Below are 23,745 nucleotides of genomic sequence, written 5' to 3'. Positions count from 1 at the left end.
CAGGAGATAACTGCGCGGGTCAGATGGACGACGGCCGCTTTAAGTATGTGATCGTTGAATTTATATGCATGAAGAGACATGCAATGCTAGCGGCTAGTGCATTTAAATGCCAAGGACAGAGAGACACGTAGGTCTTTGACGCTTAAAATGTAATAGTTCGTGTTTCGAGGCTCATGTTTTTGCTTCACCATTTCATCTTCAATCGCTTAGCGTTCTATATATTATCATTTATTATGTTTAGGCTTACCTTGAAAATTCGCTGACTACAATCATTTATTTTGAGACCGTCCACCGTCCGCCGTCCGCCGTCCACCGTCCACCGTCCACCGTCCACCGTCCACCGTCCACCGTCCACCGTCCACCGTCCACCGTCCACCGCCCACCGTCCGCCCTACCAAATACAGAATGTCACATGAACCCTCCAGACTAACTCGCTGGGCCGGTATTCAAAGGAACCTGCCTGAAAAATGCTAATCCTCCCCGGACGGATCGGATGACCTTTCGGAGGATTACATTGAGTCTATATGTACAGTGGTGGTGCGCAGGGTACTTGCAGTTCGAGTTAAACAGCCGGTGCGTGAACAGTGTGCAGTGCGATCGTGTTTTGAGCAGGTCAGTTACTAAATGGATCATTGAGATAGGAGTAATATGAAATGTAGCTTTGATAAGTATGGATCGTCACTTACATTATTTTCAATATTTTTACGTTTTGTTGACATTATTTTCGATTAGAACATTGATATGAATCCATGATATGAATATATTTGGTGTAAGAGATTTGGTGCAGATAAAAGATTTGGTCAAATTAGGTCGGCGTTCGCCCCAGATGGCCCGTCGTGAAAACGGCTGTTGTCATTCTAAATTTACGTCTTATTTACTTCAAATTCTATTCTGCAGCCAATCCAAGCAGCAGCAGCAGCAGCAGCAGCAGCAGCAGCAGCAGCAGCAGCAGCAGCAGCAGCAGCAGCAGCAGCAGCAGCAGCTTCAGGCACCAGCATGTGGTTCCTGAGGCTCCTGGTTTCGGTTCTGCTGGTGGCGGCGGCCTGCGGCTTTCCACAGCGTTTCCATGGAAACAGGTTTGGCGGAAGGTTTGGAAACCGCGGAGGAGGAAGGTTTGGAGGACACAGGAGGCCCGGACTCATAGTCGCACCACAAGGGGGCAGATTCGTGAGTAAAAATGAAATAAGTGAAATATACTTGCTCATGTAGAGGTTTGAGTACAAGGTACATCTCAAATTCAGTGGCATCCCGGTCAGAAAAAATTCACTACACTGTTTATGCAAATAAGCCAAATTCACAGAGCGACGTTCAAAAGAACATACCGTCTACTTAACCTATTTCCAGCTGTATTGCAAAACCCTTTGGATATGGACATTTTAATATCTCTGGATTTCATCTCTACTGGTTAATTTCACATGCCAAATACGTCGCAATTAATCAAATTAAGAAGTTGTTTGACAAGGGATATGGCGACTTTTTATGTAAAGCACCGCTTGCTGACGGGTTTATGATAAGCAGATAATTATAATCCTTAATGACCTACATTGCAAAATAAGTGTCATAAGATTACGCGAATTGTACAATCGTGGGCTTAGTTTCAGCTTGGTTTGCATTGCACAAAATGATTTGTAATTATATAACAACAATCATGACACAAATTCAGACCACCTAGTTGTTTCTGACCAATGACCGTCAACTATCCACAGCCCATCATCAACGGCCTATTAAACAATCGCTTCAACAATGGCTTCAACAATGGGTTCAACAACGGATTCAACAACGGATTCAACAATGGGTTCAACAACAATGGATTCATCGGCCGCCCTAGCACAAGCACGGGCTCAGCCTCAGCGAACGTGATTAATGGACAAACGTCCGGCCTGGGGGGCAACTCAGCCGTCAACGGCGTCAGCGTCGCCGCCGGAGTGAGTATCTGGAATGAATGAATGAATGAATGAATGAATGAATGAATGAATGAATGAATGAATGAATGAATGAATGAATGAATGAATGAATGAATGAATGAATGAATGAATGAATGAATGAATGAATGAGCGAATGAGCGAATGAATGAGTGAATGAATGGATAAAGGAATGAATACATAAATGGATAAGTGAACACATGAATGAATGAGTGAATGAATGAATGAATGAATGAATGAATGAATGAATAAATGACAAAACTGACTCAATTGCTGTCAGCTGTCAATAATTTAAAAATGTGAGAAAGCCCCCTTGAAGTCACCTGCCTGAAAGGAACATAGCAATTCTCACGGCCATTTACACCGTCTAATCTGTCACTTTTCAGGGTTCAACGACCGGCAATGGTGTCAGTATCAACAACGCGCACGCTACGAACCTTCAAGTGACGGGTCCTTTTGGAGGCATGCTGTCATTCTCCAATGCAGGAGCGACGTCAAATCAGTTCGGGGGCTAAAAGCTACATGCTATTTTTATCTGATATCACTGGAGGCTATTCTCCAAACTCGCAAGAGAGTGAAGACGCTGCGCAGGACCGGCCAGTCGCTAGCCGCTAGGCCTGCCTAAGTGATTTTGCAGGACGGTTTTACCAGCCGTGCTCTGAGTGGCAGCGATGTCTTGTGCTACGTGCACATCACGCTGAGATGGATTGGACGTCATCGACTCATGAATAGACTCATGAATAGATGCACATCTGTTTTACAATGTGGGAAAATACGCGGTAGTTGTGCATGGTAAATGAACGCTGCAGCCTTGAGAGTGGATGCGTGGCAAGTGCACATGTCGCATGGCTATTGATGACAATAAAATGAGCCCTATTGATTGGTTTCACCGCTTCCTCCCGAAAACTGGAATATTTTACGTCGACTTTGCGAGGTAATGGTTCAAATTCTGATACATACGCTACGCTTAAAAACTATATAATATATTGATAGTTACCAGCTACGTAAGATTACAGGATATGTTAGCTTGTATCTAAAAACAGCTGATTTCGAGTATTCAGTGTAAAAAGGCACAAGCTCGAAATCGGCCTAACTATAGATTGGCTAGAAACTTTCATATGCCTAAAAACGGCAGTATAATCCGGATAGCACATCCTTTGGCTGTCAAATGCCAAGGCCGGTTTGACGATACTGTTCTTCCATACTACCCTGACCATCTGCCAGTGCTGCAGCGTTTGCGAGGCTGTATGAATAAATTCATGAATCCCCGACCCTGGCCAGTACTCGTCGGAACAAGGATCAATCTGCGGGGTCTTTGCCGGAAGATGTCCTTAGACATGCACTATGCAGTCAAGGGTTGTGACTAAAATAGAAAACTGAATTGGGGATGGAGTAGGATATACTTATGGTGGATATGGTGCAGCATTGGTATGTATTGTATTGGTATGCAGCATGCATCGGATTTTAACCTCGCGGCTCATACGTCTATTGTATGTAGATGTTGTTCTCTTACGGTTTCAAGGCAATCACACGATGGCTGGTCGTTCAGTTCTAATAAACCACTGAGCCTCTCCTCTACATATGTCATGATTCCACAAACAAGTAACCACCAAAAACCACCTTCCTATTGCTACAGATATATTTCGACCGAAAAAATTCACACAGCCTCCGACTAACAACGGGTAAGTAACAAAGTAACAGCAATGACGATTTTCTTATAAACACCAACAAGATCAACCATCTGTACCACCTACGTAAACAGCTCTGAAATTCTTTAATTGATCGTTTCTTCAGTAGGCTGTGATGCCTGAAGCGATTCCAAGTTTTCAGTGGTAGGGATTAACGGGCTGACCGAACAGAAGTCCCGTAGAGGTGCTCTGTGTGTTGCTCGCATGTGCCGAGTTCTGGCTGGTACTTCCGAATCCGCTCGTAGATCCCTGAAAAATGCGGGACAATGTTGTCATGACACAGGTGAGTTGCATGAAACCATAAAGTTATACGCGTGGCGCTTGTTGTTTATCTAGTCTATACTGTACGAGTACTTGCGCGAATTGGTTAGAGACCCAAGCTTAAAGAACGAACAATTAAAATCCATGATGATTGAGACGTCAGAAACAACTTGATTTGGTAACAGTGTGACATAACTAATTAAACGAAACTAAAGTTACTTGATAGCTAACGTTATTTGCTAAGCCTTAACTTTCTCAACGTGATTTGGTAACTTCTAAAGCAGAAACGCACAGTGTCTATATTCTCTGCAGTGATGTAAGATACTCACCCCAGCACTGGAGCCGACAGAGGTGACCGAAGACGTCACTCCTCCACCGGAAGATGTGCCGGAAACGACGTTACCGCTGGCGGATCCCGTGGCCGCTCCTCCGAAAAGTCCTCCAGACTGGTTACTAACTGCTCCCGTATTGCTACTGGTAGAGGTGGCTCCTCCAAAGCCACCAAGTCCGCCACCCAAAACTCCTCCAAATCCTCCTGCTCCTCCTCCAAATCCTCCTGCAGCTCCTCCGTGTCCTCCAGCGAATCCACCCCCAGCCCCTCCAACACCTCCAAATCCTCCAGCCCCTACCTGACCACCATGAGCTCCTCCCCCAAAGCCTCCTGCTCCTCCAAGTCCAGTGGTTTGGCTGGAGACAGCGTTACTGGAGGCGAACCCAGTGGTGGGGCGCTGCCCCACAAACCCACCGGGGTGGACTCCACCAGACGTCCCACCGAGAGTTGCTCCAGAGGTACCGAATCCTGAGCTGCCGCCGTGAGTCACGCCGGTGCCGAGACCTCCACCAAGACCTGCTCCTCCTCCATGGCTGAAACCACCGCCTCCGCCACCTCCGCCGCCTCCGCTGAGGCCACTTCCTCCGGATCCTGAGCCGAAACCAAAACCTCCACCGCCTCCGCTTCCAGTTCCGCCTCCGCCTCCGCCCCCGCCTCCTCCGCCTCCGAAACCACCGCCGCCGCCGCCGCCGCCGCCGCCTCCGCCGCCTCCGCCGCCGCTCGAGCCTCCGTAACCCGGCTGAACGAGGCGCCGACCGGCACTGACCAGCGCGGCCACACTCAGAAGGATGACGAGCTTCCTCATGGTGGTCTGGATTCTGGAAGAGTCATGTGCCCTGAGTCAATATTCTGGATAAAACTTACAAGAGGATGTGTGGTTCGAAAGCTTTGACAAGTAACTCTAAAGGCGGCCGCACACTGGGCCATTCGGCGGGCGAGATTCCGCAAAAGCGGAATGTCGCGGGCGACATTCCTACAGCGGCTTTCCGCTTGTTTTCAGCAGTTTACAGGACCATTCGGCGGTGCGATTTTCTACTTAGTATTTTCAGGAACTTTATGTGAAACATTTTATGATAAATATAAACGAATGCAAACTAAATACATTTAAGCAAATATAATATTTGCTTATTTAATGCGATTATGCTATATTTCTGTACAATAAAGTTTTGAATATCTATTAATTTGACATAATTTCTGGAGGAAGTTGCAAAAAATAAAGCTCGTGATTAATGTTAACAACCGTGTTTGTCGACAAGTGCAAGAAACCTAAAGACAATTGTGGAGAGGCACATAGTAACCCATTATTGGAATAACCAATGAAGTGTATAAAAAAACATTTAATATGGGGAAAGAAGTGCCGCTACGATTTTTTATCAAGTGAAGTCTATTTCTCGGCTGCTCCATCAATAGTTGGTGAGTTTCAAGTTTCACAATTTCGGGTGTCCGCGGCGTCGCCGCGGAAAAAGCTGAACCGGTCCAGCTTTTTCCGCAACTCCGCGGCTGTTCGCGCGCATGCGCACTCTACCCGCGGACAGCTAGCTGGCAGCGGTCGGCTGGTAATTTTGTCGTTTCGGCAGCTGATTCGGCGTCCACGAAAGCGTAATGTCGCCACGGAATTGCGTTTTTGCGGAATGTCGCCCGCCGAACGGCCTAGTGTGCGGCCGCCTTAGCGTTGCGTTTTATTTGAATTGAAGAAGGAAATCAAAGCAAAATGTTGTGCCATTGTTAAGTGCTCGAGCGAGGAACATATTATATAATTAGATAAGTAAAAGAAATTGACTTTTTCATCGACATTAAAAATGCAAAAAGCCGAAAAATGTATTTAAAAAACAAAAACGGTGAGCTTTCGGCCACTGGCCTTTTGATAAAGGCCAGTGGCCGAAAGTTCACCGTTTTTTAAATACATTATTCGGCTTTTTGCATTTTTAATGTCGAGGAAAAGGTCAATTTCTTTTACTTATCTAATTATATTCAAAATGTTCTACTACTTGAAGTCGATTCCAAATCCTACTATTCATTAAATTCCTTACGTCGGTGAACTCTGTAACAATCTGAATGCAGCTTACGAGACTCACGATGGCTTGCAAGCCTCAAAGCATCTAGCATTCTAAGCCAAAAGTAACCTAAACAACAGCTTCGCCTCTTTTCTACCCCTCCTCGCTGTTCATCGCTCTCACCTGGTTCGCTCGAGCTGTGCTGCTGTCAGAGTGTGCAGCCTGTAATCACTTTCTGCATTTTATAGCTCCAGCCTCAGCTTGTCGTGCCTCGGGCGTGGCCTTTCCAGTGCATCGACTGCTAACGGGAGTCAGACGGCAACATCGGAAAGCTCGCAGATGAGATGCAGGGGACGGACAATGCGGACGATAAGAGCTCGTGACTTTACTCCCCTTGGCTCGAGGCCAGCCAGCACTTGGTGGCGATTGAGACTGAGAGAAACTGGACGCAGAACTGGCATCAACAATTGCTGTCTCTAATTGCAGCGAGAAAGTGCAGATAATGAATTGTGAATGAAATATGTATTTGATATATCGGAAAGGTGAATTTGATTGCGAGCTCGTTTTATTGGAAATTTATATTCGATATTGTTAATGCCAACATATTTATAAGTCAGTGTCGGGGATAAAAGTGACGACCAACCAACCAGCCAGGATAACCAACCAAACAACTGATGATAACCAACCAGTTTCTCGCCAGTTGCTAGCGTTTTGGTTACAACGTATGTATGTATGTATGTATTCACATCGTGCAATCGGTCCATGAACACATGGCTATTATGATTGACATGTCATAAAAACGGAACATCGGGATTCAGTTGCACAACTAACACACACACACTCACGCACACACACTCATCTCACATCACATTTGTACATCGCGCTACTCGTTTTGTTGTTTTGCCAGAAGATGTTTGCGGAGTTTTAGCCTGAACTCTCGCGTTCCCATGTTGTGGAAACTCGGCGGCAATTCATTGTAGCCCGTGACGGCAGAAAACAGAAATCGTCGGCGTCCCGATTCCGTCCGTATTACAGGTCTCTCCAGCATGTCAGCCTGTCTGGTCACACGGCGGTGAATGCTACCCCGGGTCACGAGGCTACTGTACAGGGTTTCAGGCTGGCAAGCTGACAAAATCTGTTTTAACATGGTCAGAGAGTGGTAGAGGTGCAGATTTTTTGCTGACAGCCACTTCAGCGTTCTCAACACGTCACTGATGTGGTCGTATTTGCGGCGGCCTGAAATAACGCGTGCGCCGAAGTTGAGCAGTTTCTGCAGTCTCGCCATTTGTGTGGTGCCGCACACACCATATACACTAATACAGTAGCGCACCGATGAGACGACGAGTGCCTGTACAATGGTAGCGAGCGTATCCGGTGGAAGCGCGTGCCTACTGTGGCTAAGTCCGCTTAGTAAGCCGGTGCATCGTCTCACAACGTCGTCCACATGTGCCGAAAAAGTCATATTTCTATCGAAAACTACGCCAAGGTTTTTGACAGTGACGGAACCGGTAATCGTAGCCCCCATAAACTGAACCCGTGTCGGAGGCATCGAGCGGAGATTTTGACCTGTTCCGATGACGAGCAGCTGTGTTTTGTTAGCGTTAACCTTCAGTCCATTTTTACGAAACCATAATGACAACACTTCCAGGTTCCTCTCTAGTCTAGGGACAAGTTCACCGTCACTGGGCCTACCAAACACTGCCATTTGCACGTCGTCAGCATACTGCACGAGACAGCGGTCGTGGGCAATATCTGCATCGAGGTACAGCGGCATGTCCGCTGCGTAGACAGCGTACAGCAAAGGACCCAGCGCAGATCCTTGATACGTGCCTATCGGGTTCAGTAGAGGCCTCGAGAGCGTACGACCCCCATCCGGTGTGCTTATGAGGACCTGTTGATAGTGTCCCGACAGATAGCTCTCGAACCAGCGCACATCGACATTATACTGCATGAGTTTAGTGAGCAGCCGGTCATGTGGAATCACGTCAAAACATTTAGACATGTCTAGCAAACACAATAGCGCCACCTGTCGGTTGTCCATAGCCTCGAATATACGGTCGGTCATGGTCAGCAGCGCTGTGTCGGTAGAGTGACCGCTTCTGAAACCGTGCTGGCAGGGTGGGAGTAGGTGGTGAGTCGAGAAGTATTCGAACAGTTGTTCGTATACTACTCGTTCCGTTATCTTGGATATAGTTGGGAGGATCGAAATGGGTCGATAGTTGGATGTTTCAGTGGACTTGGGTGACTTTTGGATGGGATGAATATAGGTAAGTTTCCAGGATAGGGGTACAGTGTGGGAAGCCAGACTGGAGTTCACAATATGTGTGATGACGTGATATATATACGGCAGACAGAGCTTAACGAACCGCACGCATAGACCGTCGGCACCGCACGCCGAGCTACCGTTCATTTGCGCCACGGTCGCCACCAAACTCTCAGGTGTCACCGTGCGCACCACAAACCGGCCGGTAGACACGCGCGCCAGGCGCACCGGCAGCTCCGGACCCGATGTATCCACCTGGCGGGCGGTCACGGTTCCGACACTGGCGAAGTATCGGTTCATGGTGTCAGCATCAGCGCCGGGCGCCGGTCTGGTCGGCTGTTTGGCTGAAATGACAGGTCGTATGGTGCGCCACATCGAGCTCCGTCCGCTGGCCAGGATGCGCCGATGTATTTCCTCGCTGGTGTCCCGGCGTATGGCTGCTCTCACGCGGCGGTTCAGCTCCTTGTAGAGGGGCCGGTCACCGCTACGGAGAGCCGCCCGTCTCCGCGCCATGAGCTCCTTTGTGGCCTCGGTGACGGGGGGAGCGGTCGGGTTACGTATATTGCCGTATTTCGGTTACAACTTACAATGTCATGGGCCATATTCACTATCTTGCAGCGCCAGTCAATCACATGGAATGGCTAAGCTGCGAAAACTTGGAAACACCAAAACCAATACTGGTTTGGGATTAATTGTTCTCACTTGTCACAAACAACAGTCACCGAAGCCATCATCCTGGAACTCTCCGCTCACAAAATCCATGCACTGCAACTCATAACGTGCATCAGGTCGGGTAAGTGACTTATTAACCCGCACACCGACGGGGGTCTGCGCCAACTTCGCACCGACGGGGGGGGGGGGGGCGGATCACCGCCCCCCTGAGATCTTGAGAACGAAGCAAGATAGCGACAAGCGGTAAACGGCATCGGATACGCACGGACAAGGTCTACAATTTTTACACAGGTCATTTTCAGGTCAGGTCAAAGCTGACGTCACAGGTGTCGAAAAAATCAAAATGGCGGCGCTAGATATGGGGAGAGTTTTTCTCGAATAACTTTCGAATTAGGCAAGATAGGAGCAAACTAAGGGCATAATCGTGATCCTCTCGTCAATCCGCATCGAATGATGTATATGTTGAACTCGAAAGGTCAAGGTCAAAGGTTGACCTCAGGTCACGTGACCTCGAGGTTATCATGTATAGTGTGGCGTAGTTTTAGTGTGGCGTAGTTTTCCTACGCCCGACCGCGGGCGTAGGAACCGCGGCGTCCCCGGTTTGTGGCGCGGCCCCGAAGGTCAGGGGCGTGGCCCTGCGCGGCCGGCGCTGGGTCGCGGCGGAGCGGGAGGGGCAGTGCGTTGGACGCGGTGACCGGAGACGGACCCAATAAAGGAGAGTGCAAGTCTGAGGACTGTTGGCGTCGGAGGCGACAACACAACAATATCATTCGATGCGTCTTGACGAGCTGAACACAATGAGATCATCCGCACGGCTGTATCTTGTTCCTGTACGGAGTTATTGGCAAAAAAACCTTTGGTGACCTTTGATGACGTCACATGACCTTACAGCTGCCCAACAGCAAAACAGACCTCAAGGTAGTGAAGGTTGATCGTATATGAAGTCATGTATGGTATATGGGGCCATTTCGACCCGTTTTAGTGGTAAAAACAGGGAGTTGATTTTTCCCCCATTGACTTATAATGGGGAGGTCGCGAAATTGACCTGACCTTAGGTCACCGATATCAAAATTCTGAGATATACAAATTGTAGCTACTAATGACCTAATAACATCCTGCGACTTTCAAAGGCCTCCGACATCTACTGTAGCTCTGGCATGGTGACAAAGTTGCAAAAAAGTGACTTGAGGCTGGGTCATTCAAAGTGATCTGGTGACCTGACCTTAAAAGTTAGGAGGTTCAAACTTGCACACCATGTGTAAAATTGATGAGAGAATAGTCGTACCAAATTTCCCGTTTCCCGCTATCCGCGAAAAACCTCAGGGGGCGGGGGGGGGGGGCGGATATCCGCCCCCCCCGTCGGTGCGCGTGTTAAGTCTAGTATATGTCTATTTGATGCAACCGGCACACAAAAGTCAGTCATTCTCCGTCTCGAGTCAGCAACTAATTGCCAGAATCAGTCTGATCGTTGCAGATGGACTGAAGTCATCCCAGTCCAAATCAGTCAACATCAGTCCGAGTCAACAAAGCGGAGCAGAAATTATTACGAGTCAGAAACTCATCGACTCATCAGATCACCTGCTCACTGACTCACCGATCCGTGACTCCTCACAGCGGTCTGTGTCTCGTCCACCGCCACCACCTTGGTCTGCCCTTGAGAGCGCAGCACTCCGCATCAACTGGCCAGTCAGCGCAGCTGAATGGCGTCGTGACCATCACTTCCTTCTAAATACCCGCGGCGGGGGTGGAGATACAGTTTCCTTCGAACTTCTGTTCGCAGAATCATTCATTTGATACCATTCGATCACATGACGAGCCGGACCTTTCGTTTGAAATCGAACTCGCCGGCCCAGAACCCAAGAGACCTATCACATTGCCTCGAACACACGCAGTAATTTCATTGAGAGCGACTCGCTGAATTCAGTCATTTGTTCGCAGACTTAAAACGACCTGGTTGTTTCCTCCTCTTCTCCACTGCCAGTTGTAAGATCCTCGTATTACCCGGTACTCTGAGATTCCCTTCCCGAGGCAGTCCTCTCTCCTTCAGCCTCTCCTCCATTTCTCTCTCCTCTGTAAAGCCCAGTTCAACCGCTCGAGAATGGGCTATTACACGTCAGACAAATATGCAGTTTCGGGGCCACGTCATACATACTGGGAATTCTACAGGATGCAACAACAGTGCTCAATTACGACTTACCAGAACCGATGCACAATTTATGATGCACCATTCGTTGTTGCAAGATGGGTTGATCTCGGGCAATTCCAGATCACTAGGTGATAGCGCAAAAGATAGCGTGACAGGAGAATAGGATGGACAGTCAGCTCTCTATCTCTCTCCTCTCTCTCTCTTTCTCTCTTTCTCTCTCTCTCTCTCTCTCTCTCTCTCTCTCTCTCTCTCTCTCTCTTTCTTTCTCTCTCTCTCTCTCTCAACTTGGTTTGTGATATTTAGTGTCAGATTATGCTAAAGTCTATTAGCAATAAGGCAATTCTTGAGAAACTCATTGCAATAAAACGACCTTTTCACTCACATCGTACGCACTTGGGTCTTTTATCATTTTATGTAGCCATAAGCCACCTGATTACCTTACGATTCCAAGTGAATAAGACATATAACACTTTTAAATCACTTTCGAATTAAATAAACACGACATTTTTTCCTACGACATCTTTGCATCCATTTATGTACAATAACATGATCGTAGAAGCCGTTGCTCGGAGGCCGGGAAGGTGAAGATTGAGATGGTTCACCAATCACCATAGCCACCTCTCCAGCCGGTGTCGCTAATCTAACTCAGTTAACACCTGCCCCTCCTGCGGGAAGCCCTTCCTCTTCCCTTTCTTCATCGTCGACGCGTGATCTCTACCTCAAGTGGAGGGCTTTCCAGTCGTCTTTTCGGCAGTCTCCGGCTCGCCCGGGTCACCGGCGTAGAGTGGGAAGGCCCCGCCTCGGGCCACATTCGTGACTGGCGCACGATGTATAAAACTGTTGAAGGCTGTTTCAGCGGCGCCCAGTCACCCACCGAGCTCCGCCACAGCAGGTCAGTTACCATGGCAACGCTCAGCTGCACGTGCAGTGGTCTATTTTGGAGGTGACGGTTGCACGTGTTGCCTTGTCCGTTTAGCTGCGTTTGCCGTTGGTTTGCCGTGTACGTCTGATAATCGTTCTTGCAAGATATATGCTGCTCGTTAGATTGTCCTCATTATATAGAAGGTATGCACTGTAGCTTTACTCTTGAATTCTTGACTAACTTTAGCAAACAACGCAACTTTTTAGCAAGCTCTTTATTATGGGCACAATAAGTTTCGGTTTGAATGAGCATGTACCTATTGCGTACTATTGAGCTATGGTTTGTTTATTTGATCGATGAATTTTCATTCAAAATGACATTAATCTCGGAGACAGAATTTTGTATACTTTTCCTCATGAGGCATTAACCCGGCAGTTGCTGGGGTATTTCGCCACCCACCGTTTGCTGGGGGGGGGGGGGGGCGTTAAACGCCCCCAGCCGATAACTCGAGAACCAATAGGCGCAGCGAAACGCACGAGGCGGCAAACGAAATAACGCGACGAGACGCTTCAGATGAGTACTTTAAAGTTGAACTTTGAGGTCACAGGTCGGGTCAAGGTCAGGTCAAACACCTGAAATCGGGCTTTCAGTAGCATGGACTTCAGGACTTCGCAATGGGCGCCTCTCGTCATAAACTCTGTCAAAACGGTGCACAATCCATCATATAAGGCCTACAAGAGTGTCAGCTCCATGTAGGGGTCAGTCAAGCATAGGTCAGGGTCAAGGTCAGGTCAACCGGGTAGGCACATATCCCCGAAAATCAAAACTGATATTCGCAGCCTGTGACACATGTTTTACGGGTAATTTGGGGCGTAGAACACGATGGTGACATTCATTTTATCATATGTGTACGTGTTTGGCTCAAAAAGTTCAATTTAAGAAATGCATGTATCATGGTCGTGAAGTAGTCACAAGAAATCGCCGAGATTCAGTTCAAGATTTTGGAAAATGCGGAACGATAATCAATAATCGAAGATAGCCATTTGATTGTTCATGGTATTGGCAGTCTAATGGCGTTTACGGCATGTCTGTATGTCTATTCTGTGATTTTATATGATTTTTTGAACATATGCCGTTTTTGGTCGAAAACTCAGAAATCATGACGTCACTAAAACCTCGATATCTCAAAAATTTTCCGACCGATTTTTTTGAAACTTTGTCACAATAAACTTCAATCAATTTCCTACAGGTACCCAAAATTTGGCGTGCCTGCGGCGCGCCGTTTTTTATGCTATGGCCCGGCGAAAAAAGTGGGGGCGTTTAACGCCCCCCCCCCCCCAGCAACTCGCGGGTTAAGCAACGAGCCTGCAGGCTCCTCGATAAACTGCCCTTCTATCAAAATTAAACCTCACCGTCTTCTTTCAACTTCACTGTCTCCTAACGGCTTCGCATATGCATAGCACAGCCGTCTTCTGATGTCTAACACATCCCTCACCTCATTCCCCCCAGGTCGCCATGCAGAAGTTCATCCTCCTCCTGAGTGTGGCGACGCTGGCCTCCTGCGGCCGTCTAAACCGTTATGGCAGCAGCAGCGGCGGCGGCGGCGGTGGCGGCGGGTACGGCAGCGGTGGCGGCGGTTTTGGTTTTGGTTTCGGCAGCGGGTACGGTAGCGGCGGAGGCGGAGGTGGCGGTGGAGGCGGTGGTTTCCATAGTAACCCAGGGTACAACAACGGCGGCTACAACAACCGCCGTCACAACACCGGAGGTTTGATCAACGCCGGTCACAGCTCGAGCGCAGGATACGGAGGAAGCAACTCGAACCTCCTCGGGGCCAACGGAGCCGGGATCTTCCACGGAGGAAACCAGGGCGGATACAACAACGGTCTCTCGCACGGAGGAGGTCTCTTCGGAGGCCTCTCCCACGGCAGCACGGGAGCGGTCAGCAACCAGTTCGTAGGCCTCTTTGGCGGAGGTTCCGCTACTGGAAATGCCGCGGGAAATGTGGTTTCTGGACAGACTAGCGGCCATGGGACGACGTCTTCCGTGACGTCGATCAGCGCCGTAGCTGGGGTGAGTACTGAGTAACATAGATCGCAGAAACGGGTTAATTTTGCAGCGACAAGAAACTAGTTATTTCTCATAGCGACTTGCTTTATCTCACATCACGTTTCGATTTATGCTGCAATTAGGTACTATAAATTGAAGACTTTTAGGTTGTGATCGTGTCTCAGATGCTGGCCTGCTCTACACATGCTTTTTTGTGAATTCGTTGAGCGCCATCAATCAATCAATCAACTGTGCGTGTCAAGCCTTGAAATCGATGATTTGTGATATAATTTACACTCCGATAGTCACTGGCCCTGCAAAGTATGTTGTGAAGCTGATATAAGGCAATGATCATACCTTACTCCTCCTTGCTACGGATGATAGCCTACCATGTTGAGACCCTTTAAATTAAAGGAGTTTCTGCTCTCATTCGCTTTTCACTGGAAACGACATTATACTCCACACTACTTCCAATCGTATGAATGAACCGTCCACATTGCTATTCCACATGACTACAATCCCGTCTTTTACTCTCTGCAGGGCTCGGCTTCGAACGGGGGTATCAGCCAGAACTCCGCGCAGGCCAGTAACCTGCAGAGCAGCGGCCTGTTTGGTCAGCTCTCCCACTCCAACACGGAAGCCGTGTCGAACCAGTTCAGTGGCTCCGCCTACCAGCAGCCCACGTACTACCACTGACACCTGCCGCCGCCAGGGGCACTAGGCGTCGGTCGAGCTGGTGCTGCCACCTACCGGCTACCTGTGTACTTCCAGTGGCGGCTGCCGCCGCTAGGGAAGTCGTTACGAAAAGCAGACTGTCTTCAGTTGACAGGGCATCAATAAAAATACTCATTCGAAGGGTATCTTTCACCAACAGAAAGTGAAAAGTGTAAACGCGTTGATCATTCTGTTATCTAATTGTAACAAGCCATGCCAATATATGACTTGATAAGGGCCGGTAGCTAATGTTTTAAGGATCACATTTTTGTGACAACACTCGAGTGGGGAACGTTTTGCCATCACAAGTAGTGGCGGATTGGAAAATTCCGCCCCCCCCCCCCCCACCTTTCCGTGCTTCTATCCTCAGGATACAGAAATCCTTCTCCTCCACGCCGCAACCCTCCTCCGGGCTGGACAGGCAACTTTATCTTATGCGGGCTGCTCCCTTGGAGCGGCACCGCTGCTCCCGAGGGAGCGCACCCCGTAGCCGGGTGCAGTGAGTGCCTTGGGGCTGGGTGGCCTGTCCTCTGGACGGGCTCAGCCCCGGCGACTCACTAGGGTGCCTGCCCAGACCAATGTCTCCCCCTATATCCTATTATCCTCCCGGCTCCCGGTCTTATTGGACCGAAAGGGCCTAACCCCCCAAAAAAAATCCGCCCCTCACCGTACCGTCATTTCTAATTTCTATCCTCAGGACAGTCGAATCCTGCTCCTCCAGTCCACGCCTCGATCCCCCGTTCCGGGTTGGACGGGCAACCTTATCCCATGCAGGAAGCTCCCACAGGAGCACGCCCGTATCCGTCTCAGGGGGCTGGGTTGGGAAGCCTGTCCACTGGGTGGGCTCAACCCCGATGAATCACCAGCCTGCCCAGACAAATTTCTCTCCTTATTTCCTGTCATCCTTTCGGCTCTGAAATGGTCTAGTTAGACCGAATAAGCCTAACACAACAAGACAAAACAACAACAACAACAACAACAACAACAACAGAAGCAGCAACAACAACAAAAACAACAACAAAATCAGCTCGTATTATACCCTGGCCCCTAGGCCACGTTGAGTGAAGTTGTGTTCGGTACTAGAAAGCTCGTCAGAATTTTCAGCGAAAACTTTTTTAGTTTGTGTATGTACCAGATCGAAGCAAAAATGCTGGAGCCAGGAACATTCGGTTGAGGTGGCATATTGCTTTTAAATGTAAGAACGCCGACTCAAAGATAGGGAAAGTTGAAATATTTTTACTTATATCTGTAACATGATGGACAGGATAGCTCTTTCGCTTTCCTTACTGTAGCTTGTTGTTGTTTTTTTAGCGCTAGCCCCGTTCAGTCTAACAAAAACCATTTCAGAGTGAGTCAGAAGGATGATACATAGGAATGATATGTAGGAATCAGGGGGAAACTGGAGACATTGGTCTGAGAGGGGCCGGGGACTCTGGTGCAGTAGCGGCGGAACACCTTCAATTAAAGGAAAAGGGCCACCTTCGTGAAATATGAAGATATCGTTGTTTTTCATTTTGACATTATTATTTTTCATTTTCTTTTTAACCCTCGCATGTGTGCGGCGTTTGCCAGCTTCTAATGTGTAGGGGGGGTCGGTTGGACCCCCCCCCCCTTGCCGTTTGGCCCCTGATCGAGCTAGAGCTTCGCGGAAAAAACGAGCGTGTTGCCCGTGACGAGAGGAAGCCGATGATACCCAATTTTAAGGTCCTAGGTCATTGGTTGACCTTCCAGGTCAGGTCAATGACCCAAAGTCGGGAAAATCGGGACCTGTTAGAAAGTCGTAAATTGTGGCTGCTAAGGGGTTTTTCGGGGTGCTGATCACGAATATCGTGTTAGTTTTGATCACAGATGATGTCTTGAAGCATTTAGACCAGGTCGGGTCAGGTCAGGTCAGGTCAACCAGTAGGCGTCGTGACGGGTATTCGTAGTACGTGTCAACCGCCTCTGACAGCTTCGTAACATGTTACGAAGTCACCAAAACTACTTCGTAAATGTTCAAATGGTTGCTAAATTCGAATTCAGCTCAAAAAACTAGCCTAGAAACATGTAAAACTCGAAAAAGTGAACCGAGGTCACCCGAGGTCACCAAAGGTCAATGACCTGACCTGACCTTCAGGTGACCTTGACACACACAGGAGTAACATCAAATCACATGTTTGAACGTTTGAAACCACGAAAAGCTTGCAAACACGCGGCTAGTGCGAGCCGACATACGCGAAATCACGATTCCGGCCAAACATGGTCTCGGAAAAGAGGTCACAGGTCAAAGGTCATTTGGGTCAGGGTCATGAAATTTTCAGGGTAGGTGTAAAATTGATCAATGCGAGGGTACCGAAAGTTTCGTTGCGATCGGCCGCTTTTTACGCGAGTTATTCGCGAAAAACCATGGGTTTTTCGCGGTCGGATGGACCCCCCCTACACATGCGAGGGTTAAAGGTGGCCCTTTTCCTTTAAGGGGGGGGGGGGGGCACTGCCGACTTTTGGTCCCATTCTTTCCAACGCCCATAGGGCTAATATTAAAATGTCAAAATCAAAGGGGGCACGGTGCCCCGGTGCCCTCCCCGTTCCGCCGCCTGGCTCTGGTGAACCGTCGGTACTGACTGCTGAGCCCATCCAGGGGCAGGCCGCCCAGCCCCCTAACGGTCCGTCCCTCCACCCGACTACAGGCTTCGGGCCGGCTCAGCTGGGGTGGAGCTACCCGCATGGGAATGGGATAAGGCTGTCCTGTCCGTCCATGCCTGGAGCATGGGGCGGAGACATGGAGGAGGAGGACTTGACTATCCCGAGGATAGAGACGACGGAACGGATGTTACCGTAGCAGAATCTTAGTATAATGTTAGTCCAGTTTAGCAGTTTTGCCTCTAGCGAAAACACTTGTCATAGGAGACGTAATAACGAAAGTAGTCGTATACCATGTAATTGAATGGGATAGCTTGTGCAATTTTCACTATAGGACATCACTGACCCCCATGACCTCACCGACATCACTATAGGTAGCCTTCGCTCAATACACCTCAACCACAAATCATCCGACCATAGTTACCTCAAACCACGTGCCTTTCCAGCCATGTCGTTCCCCCCGCTCCGGGAATTCTGCTGTGACTCACCTTTCTGTCATTCCCACACCCATCTGCGGTCTACTGTGGTTTACAAACCACCCCCGGGTGTGTTCGACAATACACGACTCCCCCGCGGCAGTCCTGGAGCCGCCTCTGCTGGTATTTCCCACATAACACCCGCTGGCTTTGCTCCAACACGAACCGTCTTTCTGTAGAACAAAAGGGCCTGTTCAGACCGTGCAGCCTCACAGCACGGCACGGTAGCAGTCGTCGGGCTCAGCTCAGACCTCAGCTCTGGCTGGAACAGCTCGCTGACAGGACCAACGACTGAGCTGTGAAGGACACACGGTGGAGGCCGACAGCTGACTCGGGGAAGGTTTCGATATGACGAAGGCTCGCGGCAACTGCAATCCATTGATGAACATGGTAAGGAATGACCGTATTTGTAATCACCTTTTATTGTAAGTTGAATTGAATTGTTGTGTTGCCTGCACAGCAGCATAGGCCTACTTTGGTCTTATCTGAGTGCCTATTAAGGGAGCGAGGGAATGACCCAGGACCCTATGTGACCTTTTTCTGTCATGTGTTAGCCTGGTCTTCATTCGTGTCAAACGGTACCTACTTAGAAGCTTACTCGTAAAATAGGAAGGTATGCACCCTGTAGCTTAACCCGCGCCCTGCTGGGGGGGGGGGGGGTTTGAACACCCCCCCCTTGTGGTTTTTCGCTCCGCGCCGCCGTTTTTGGTACACCTTATCATACATCAATTCTACACATGTTGTGAAAATTTCAGACCAAGGTCATTCAAGGTCAGGTCACCAGGCCACTTGAAGTGACCTCACCTCATAAACAGTTTCAATGTCTGTCATAGCTACACCGAGTGACCGAATGCTTTGAAACTTTCAGCGATTGCTAAGAGCAATGGCATGTACAAAATGTATATCTCAGAATTTTGATATCGTTGATCTAAGGTCAGGTCAATTTTGAGACCTCCCCATTCAATGGCTCCCCATTGACTCCCCAGAGTCAATGGGAGAAAATTGAAATGCGCCTCTTTTGGACGAAAGACATTATAAACACTCCCAAACACTGAATTACAAGTATTTTAGACACACTGAACATGAAAATGGTGTCCGTGACCCCCTGTTTATGCCCTGAGGTCATCTTAGGTCACGAATGGTATCTAACAGTTTTTCGCAAATAACTTTTGATAGAGGCATGCTAGAGCGATGAAAACGCCTTATATGTGTTCAGCTCGACGATACGGATCGACTGATATGCAACATGACCCTTTCCGGTCAGGTCATGACCTTGACCTGAGGTCAAATTTTCAAGTTGACCTTTCAAGGTCAAGTTATAGTTCATTCGATGCGTCTTGACGAGAGGAACACGATGCCGGTAAAAGTAAGCTCGTACAAGGCTTGGGTCAAAAGTTATTGCAGAAAAACTGTTTCCGAAAAAATCGGCTATTTTTGCAGTTTTTGCCCCCTGCAGGCAAAACCGTTGACGTTAGGTCAAATCTGAGAAAATTAATCAGAAAGGGCGTTAAAAGGGCTATCGAATGCGCTTTTCCGCGGCGCTGTAGCTCTTTTGGTTCCCGAGTTATGCGTTGGCTTCTTGGAAATTTTCGACATTCGACCTGGAAATCGGCGAAATTTTGCCTTCAATGACCTCTGGTGACCTGACCTTTGACCTGAGCAAAAAATTGACCGAAGTGATTTCCTCATTATTTTTGACGCTCTTTCGAACGTCGCCTTCCGCGTATCGCTACGTGGCCCAGGAGCCGAGTTAGAAGGGGGGGGGGTGTTCAAACACCCCCCCCCCCCCAGCAGGGCGTGGAAATCCAGGACCCCCAGCCGGGCGCGGGTTAAACATCTGAGCGATTAATCGTTTGTTCGCGGTAGCCTTCTGACTTTCTCCTTTGTTTCTCATTCGCAGATGATCATCTTGGCTCTGGTAGCCTCTACGCAGGCCCTGCCAAGCTCATACCGCACCGGCGATGTGACCTCCCCTCTCGCCGGAAGTGGACTCGTCCCTTCCAGCCTTGACCTCGCCCAGACCGTCGACTCGTTGCCGAACGCAGATGGCGCCACCAGTCAAGTCGGCCCGGGCAGCAGCTGTGGCCTGAGGGGACGGTGTGGAGACACCTGCTGCACTATCCTGACCTCTGACCTCAAAGGGGTGCGGTGTCTACCGACGCAGGTGTTCGTTGTTAGCGCCGGTGGATGTGTGGACTGTGTGATCAATCCACATCCGCTGTGCCCGCGGCTGTCCGCCAGCGGGCCGTTCCCGGGTCTGTTCGGGAGCAATGGGCGTCGTTAGGCTTGTCAGTTGCCGGGTCGGGTCAACGAGTGATAGAGCCTTGTAAGCACATTGGTAACGACAAAAAACCACCCGATTCGGATATTTTACTAATTTTAGAGCCTTAGTTTTCAGTCATTGAGTATTTTCTTTTTTATATCAATACATTAAACCTACGTTGCACCAGTATACGTTGCATAGGTACTGGTCAGTGTATTTTGTGGCAAACGCAATATTATGAAACTGCAATATTCTGGTCATCATGGAAAATACATTTTTTTTCGAATCTTTGTTGTGTTTGTGGGCTAATATAAAACATCATCGACACAAATATCGCTGTGTTCATCGATAACAATCACTGTTTTAGTGCAAAAACATTTTATTTTGGGCTTTGGCTCATATTCGTCAAACTGTATGACTGACTAAAATAAAACTTTACCTACTCACCACTCGGTGTTCGATGTCGATCACTTTCCCAGGGGCGCGGGAACTACTTTCCGACTGGGGGGGGGGGGGGGGGGGGGCACGCCATAATAGAGATTAACCTAGGGTACCCCCAAATCTAGTTTTCTCACCGGTTTTAGGCCACTTATTTTTCACCCCTCGGCTTTTTCAACAAAAAAAGAAAACATTTGCAAAAAAAGTATGGTATTCCGTCTCAAAGCTGTGGGGGCACCGCCCCCACGGCCCCAGAGTTGGGGGGCAAGCTGCCCCCACTGCCCCCCGGCTCCCGCGCCTATGCACTTTCCCGTCTGTTTTTGCTGGCAGCGTCTCTATAACGCCTATATCTTAGCTAGATTAACCCGCGAGTTGCTGGGGGGGGGGGGGGGCGTTAAACGCCCCCACTTTTTTCGCCGGGCCATAGCATAAAAACGGCGCGCCGCAGGCGCGCCAAATTCTGGGTACCTGTAGGCAATTGATTGAAGTTTATTTTGACAAAGTTTCAAAAAAATCGGTCGGAAAATTTTTGAGATATCAAGGTTTTAGTGACGTCATGATTTCTGAGTTTTCGACCAGAAACGGCATATGTTCAAAAAATCATATAAAATCACAGAATAGACATACAGACATGCCGTAAACGCCATTAGACTGCCAATACCATGAACAATCAAATGGCTATCTTCGATTATTGATTATCGTTTCGCATTTTCCAAAATCTTGAACTGAATCTTGGCAATTTCTCGTGACTACTTCACGACCATGATACATGAATTTCTTATATTGAACTTTTTGAGCCAAACACGTAGCGGAAGGAGGGTGAATTGCGCCACCTTAAGGAAAAACGCTAATTGTAAGAAAACCACTTGAGATGTAAGCATGCACTGGTAACCATTTTAACCCGCGCCCCGCTGGGCTATTCAGCCATACGCGCCCTGCTGGGGGGGGGCAGATTCTGCCCCCCCTGTCTAACTTCCGAACCGATGGTCGTAGAAAGACGGGGAAAACGGCAATCGAAAGCTCTCAACAAGGCGGATCTTAAGAGCCCAAATTTTTTTGCTTAAGTAGGTCAGAGGTCAGGTCAAGGTCAGGTCTAGGGTACAAAATGCAAGTTTCTACAGTATCGGCCTTGCACCGTAGTTGCCGAAGAATGGACTGAGACTGATTGCCCAAAACGTGTTCTTAGACTACCAAGACAATATTCGTTGCACACAATGTCATTCAAAGGTCAAGGTCAAGGTCAGGTCAGGTCAGGTCAGGTCACCAAAAACAAAATATAGAAAAGGGCATGTGCGACACATGTTTTATGGGTCATTTTACTCATGGAATTCAATAGGCACACTCAATAAGTGATATGGACCACCTCTGCATGAGTTTCAGGTCGAGGTCAGGTCAAGGTCAGGTCAAGTGAGGTCAAATTTTGAAGTTGGTTGTTAAGGCCTAAAAAGGTGTCTATCCGATGCAGTTTTTCACGGCGAATCGAATGGTGCTATTTTGGTTTCCGTACGAGGTCTAGAACTTCCAAAAAAAATCATTTTTCAAAAAAATTGTGTGTCGTGACGTCATACAATTTTGAATAACTCCCACATTTTTGAACCGATTCTTCTAAAAATTGGTATGTAGGTGCACATAGACCACTTCTTTGACATATATTCCGGTTTTTTCGATAAACTCAAAATTTTGGATTTTATAAATATTTTCCCAAAAAAGTCAGTTTTTTGGAAAAATTTTGGCCAAAATCCAAAATTTTCAAAAAACCGAGATAGCCATTTGATAGACAAAGTAGAATCACGTATAACCTTTTTTTGTTACGTCTTGATTCCCTTAAAAATGAAGATGTTAGCGGCGTTTGAAATTTTGCCGTTTTTGAGGCGAAAATGGCGAACATGACGTCACTAAAACGTCAATTTCTCAAAAATTTTCCGACGGATTTCGCTCAAATTTTCAGGGAACGTGTCAAATTGATGTATGATAAGGTACTGAAAGTTTGACGCCGCTGGCGTAGCGCGTTTAGAAGTTATTGGCGAAAAACAGGAGGGGGGGCAGATTCTGCCCCCCCCCAGCGGGGCGCGGGTTAAAGAGGAACTCATTGGCTACGATTTAAGGGCCTCCCGATCAATTAAGAATGTTTCGTTTGCTTCTGACAGCTGCTTTTTCAGAAACATGCAAAAGGGCGCATTTACCAACAACTGCTGTAAATTGCGCCAGGGGGATGGCGCAATTAGAATCCAATTGCGCCCTATCCTTTAACATGGCTAAGCAAAGGAGACGGAAAGCATACACTCCGGCATTCTATGTCATTGTGGCTTACTTGAACATGTATTATGTGAATCAAGCTCGATACCAATACATAATAAATGTAGATATAAATTGCGATGTTTTTTTGCGCAGGTAAATAACTTTACTTGTGTCCGGTATGCTTGTGAAGTGGAACGAAAACGTTTGATGTAACCGACTAGATATATATGAACGTATGCGCCTAGACGGTTATATTTTCAATCGTTTCTCTCAAAATTAATATTTTGTATTGCTTCTACAACTTTTTTGACATCAGTTTTTACTTTCTATCATAGCTGTCACCTCTCACGCCTGTGTCCATGTTAAAAATGCCGTATTTTGTCAATTACACCGCAAGCTCATAGCCCAAATGGCAGCTACATTATAAGTTCGATGAGAGAAATAATTTTTGGACTGACGATGGCGGGTTGCTTCCCTGCCTGACATAAAACTCCTTCTTTATTGCAATCAGTTAATGATGCATTCATACTGTCGTGATACAATAGCTACACCATTATTCTATTTGCGCCCCCCTGGCGCAATTGCCATGGGCGCAATTAAAATTGAGGTACTTTTTAATAAAAGCGTAGAAGTTACCATAAAGATGCTAAAGGATGTTTACTGTTTCAGTGAAATATAATGAAAAAAGGATTTTTCTTTCCAAATATCACTCTCAAAATCACACAAGTATCGCCTATTTTTATAGCCAACGGTTCAAAATGCTGCCAAAAAGTTAAGAAAACGCCGTAATATCTTTGATGGCGTAATGAGCC

General features: G+C 48.0%; 4 protein-coding genes across 4 annotated transcripts; all 4 read left to right on the top strand.

Annotated features, from left to right (window-relative positions):
- The first annotated feature begins 496 nt into the window (after positions 1-496).
- On the top strand, positions 497-2,802 carry LOC122376740 (hyphally regulated cell wall protein 3-like). The gene is made up of 4 exons (XM_043356677.1): positions 497-612; positions 898-1,167; positions 1,707-1,925; positions 2,309-2,802. Exons 2-4 carry the CDS (start codon positions 997-999, stop codon positions 2,435-2,437), a joined length of 519 nt encoding a protein of 172 aa, XP_043212612.1. The 5' UTR covers positions 497-612; positions 898-996; the 3' UTR covers positions 2,438-2,802.
- A 653-nt stretch (positions 2,803-3,455) lies between these two features.
- Positions 3,456-5,046, top strand: LOC122376748 (protein SPT2 homolog). Its single transcript, XM_043356690.1, has 3 exons — positions 3,456-3,462; positions 4,193-4,636; positions 4,676-5,046. Exons 1-3 carry the CDS (start codon positions 3,456-3,458, stop codon positions 4,795-4,797), a joined length of 573 nt encoding a protein of 190 aa, XP_043212625.1. The 3' UTR covers positions 4,798-5,046.
- Positions 5,047-11,956: 6,910 nt separating this feature from the next.
- LOC122376739 (glycine-rich protein 5-like) lies at positions 11,957-15,143 on the top strand. The gene is made up of 3 exons (XM_043356676.1): positions 11,957-12,169; positions 13,649-14,209; positions 14,726-15,143. Exons 2-3 carry the CDS (start codon positions 13,655-13,657, stop codon positions 14,879-14,881), a joined length of 711 nt encoding a protein of 236 aa, XP_043212611.1. The 5' UTR covers positions 11,957-12,169; positions 13,649-13,654; the 3' UTR covers positions 14,882-15,143.
- Positions 15,144-17,944: 2,801 nt separating this feature from the next.
- Positions 17,945-20,545, top strand: LOC122376746. Its single transcript, XM_043356688.1, has 2 exons — positions 17,945-18,384; positions 19,895-20,545. Exons 1-2 carry the CDS (start codon positions 18,343-18,345, stop codon positions 20,276-20,278), a joined length of 426 nt encoding a protein of 141 aa, XP_043212623.1. The 5' UTR covers positions 17,945-18,342; the 3' UTR covers positions 20,279-20,545.
- The last annotated feature ends 3,200 nt before the right edge of the window (positions 20,546-23,745 follow it).

The sequence above is a fragment of the Amphibalanus amphitrite genome, unplaced genomic scaffold (assembly GCF_019059575.1).
Source record: "Amphibalanus amphitrite isolate SeventyFive unplaced genomic scaffold, NRLGWU_Aamphi_draft 002272F_arrow, whole genome shotgun sequence".
In the NCBI taxonomy this organism is placed as follows: domain Eukaryota; kingdom Metazoa; phylum Arthropoda; class Thecostraca; order Balanomorpha; family Balanidae; genus Amphibalanus; species Amphibalanus amphitrite.
Note: the sequence above shows the minus strand (reverse complement) of the source record. Positions and strands in the feature narration are given on the sequence as shown.

Excerpts from the sequence above, each read along its gene's own strand:
- LOC122376740 (XM_043356677.1), top strand. The coding sequence starts at position 997 with ATGTGGTTCCTGAGGCTCCTGGTTTCGGTTCTGCTGGTGGCGGCGGCC. Across the intron at positions 1,168-1,706 it reads CACCACAAGGGGGCAGATTC|CCCATCATCAACGGCCTATT; the intron begins GTGAGTAAAAAT and ends AACTATCCACAG. Across the intron at positions 1,926-2,308 it reads GCGTCAGCGTCGCCGCCGGA|GGTTCAACGACCGGCAATGG; the intron begins GTGAGTATCTGG and ends GTCACTTTTCAG.
- LOC122376748 (XM_043356690.1), top strand. Across the intron at positions 4,637-4,675 it reads CGGGGTGGACTCCACCAGAC|CTGCCGCCGTGAGTCACGCC; the intron begins GTCCCACCGAGA and ends CCGAATCCTGAG.
- LOC122376739 (XM_043356676.1), top strand. The coding sequence starts at position 13,655 with ATGCAGAAGTTCATCCTCCTCCTGAGTGTGGCGACGCTGGCCTCCTGC. Across the intron at positions 14,210-14,725 it reads CGATCAGCGCCGTAGCTGGG|GGCTCGGCTTCGAACGGGGG; the intron begins GTGAGTACTGAG and ends TACTCTCTGCAG.
- LOC122376746 (XM_043356688.1), top strand. The coding sequence starts at position 18,343 with ATGACGAAGGCTCGCGGCAACTGCAATCCATTGATGAACATG. Across the intron at positions 18,385-19,894 it reads GCAATCCATTGATGAACATG|ATGATCATCTTGGCTCTGGT; the intron begins GTAAGGAATGAC and ends TCTCATTCGCAG.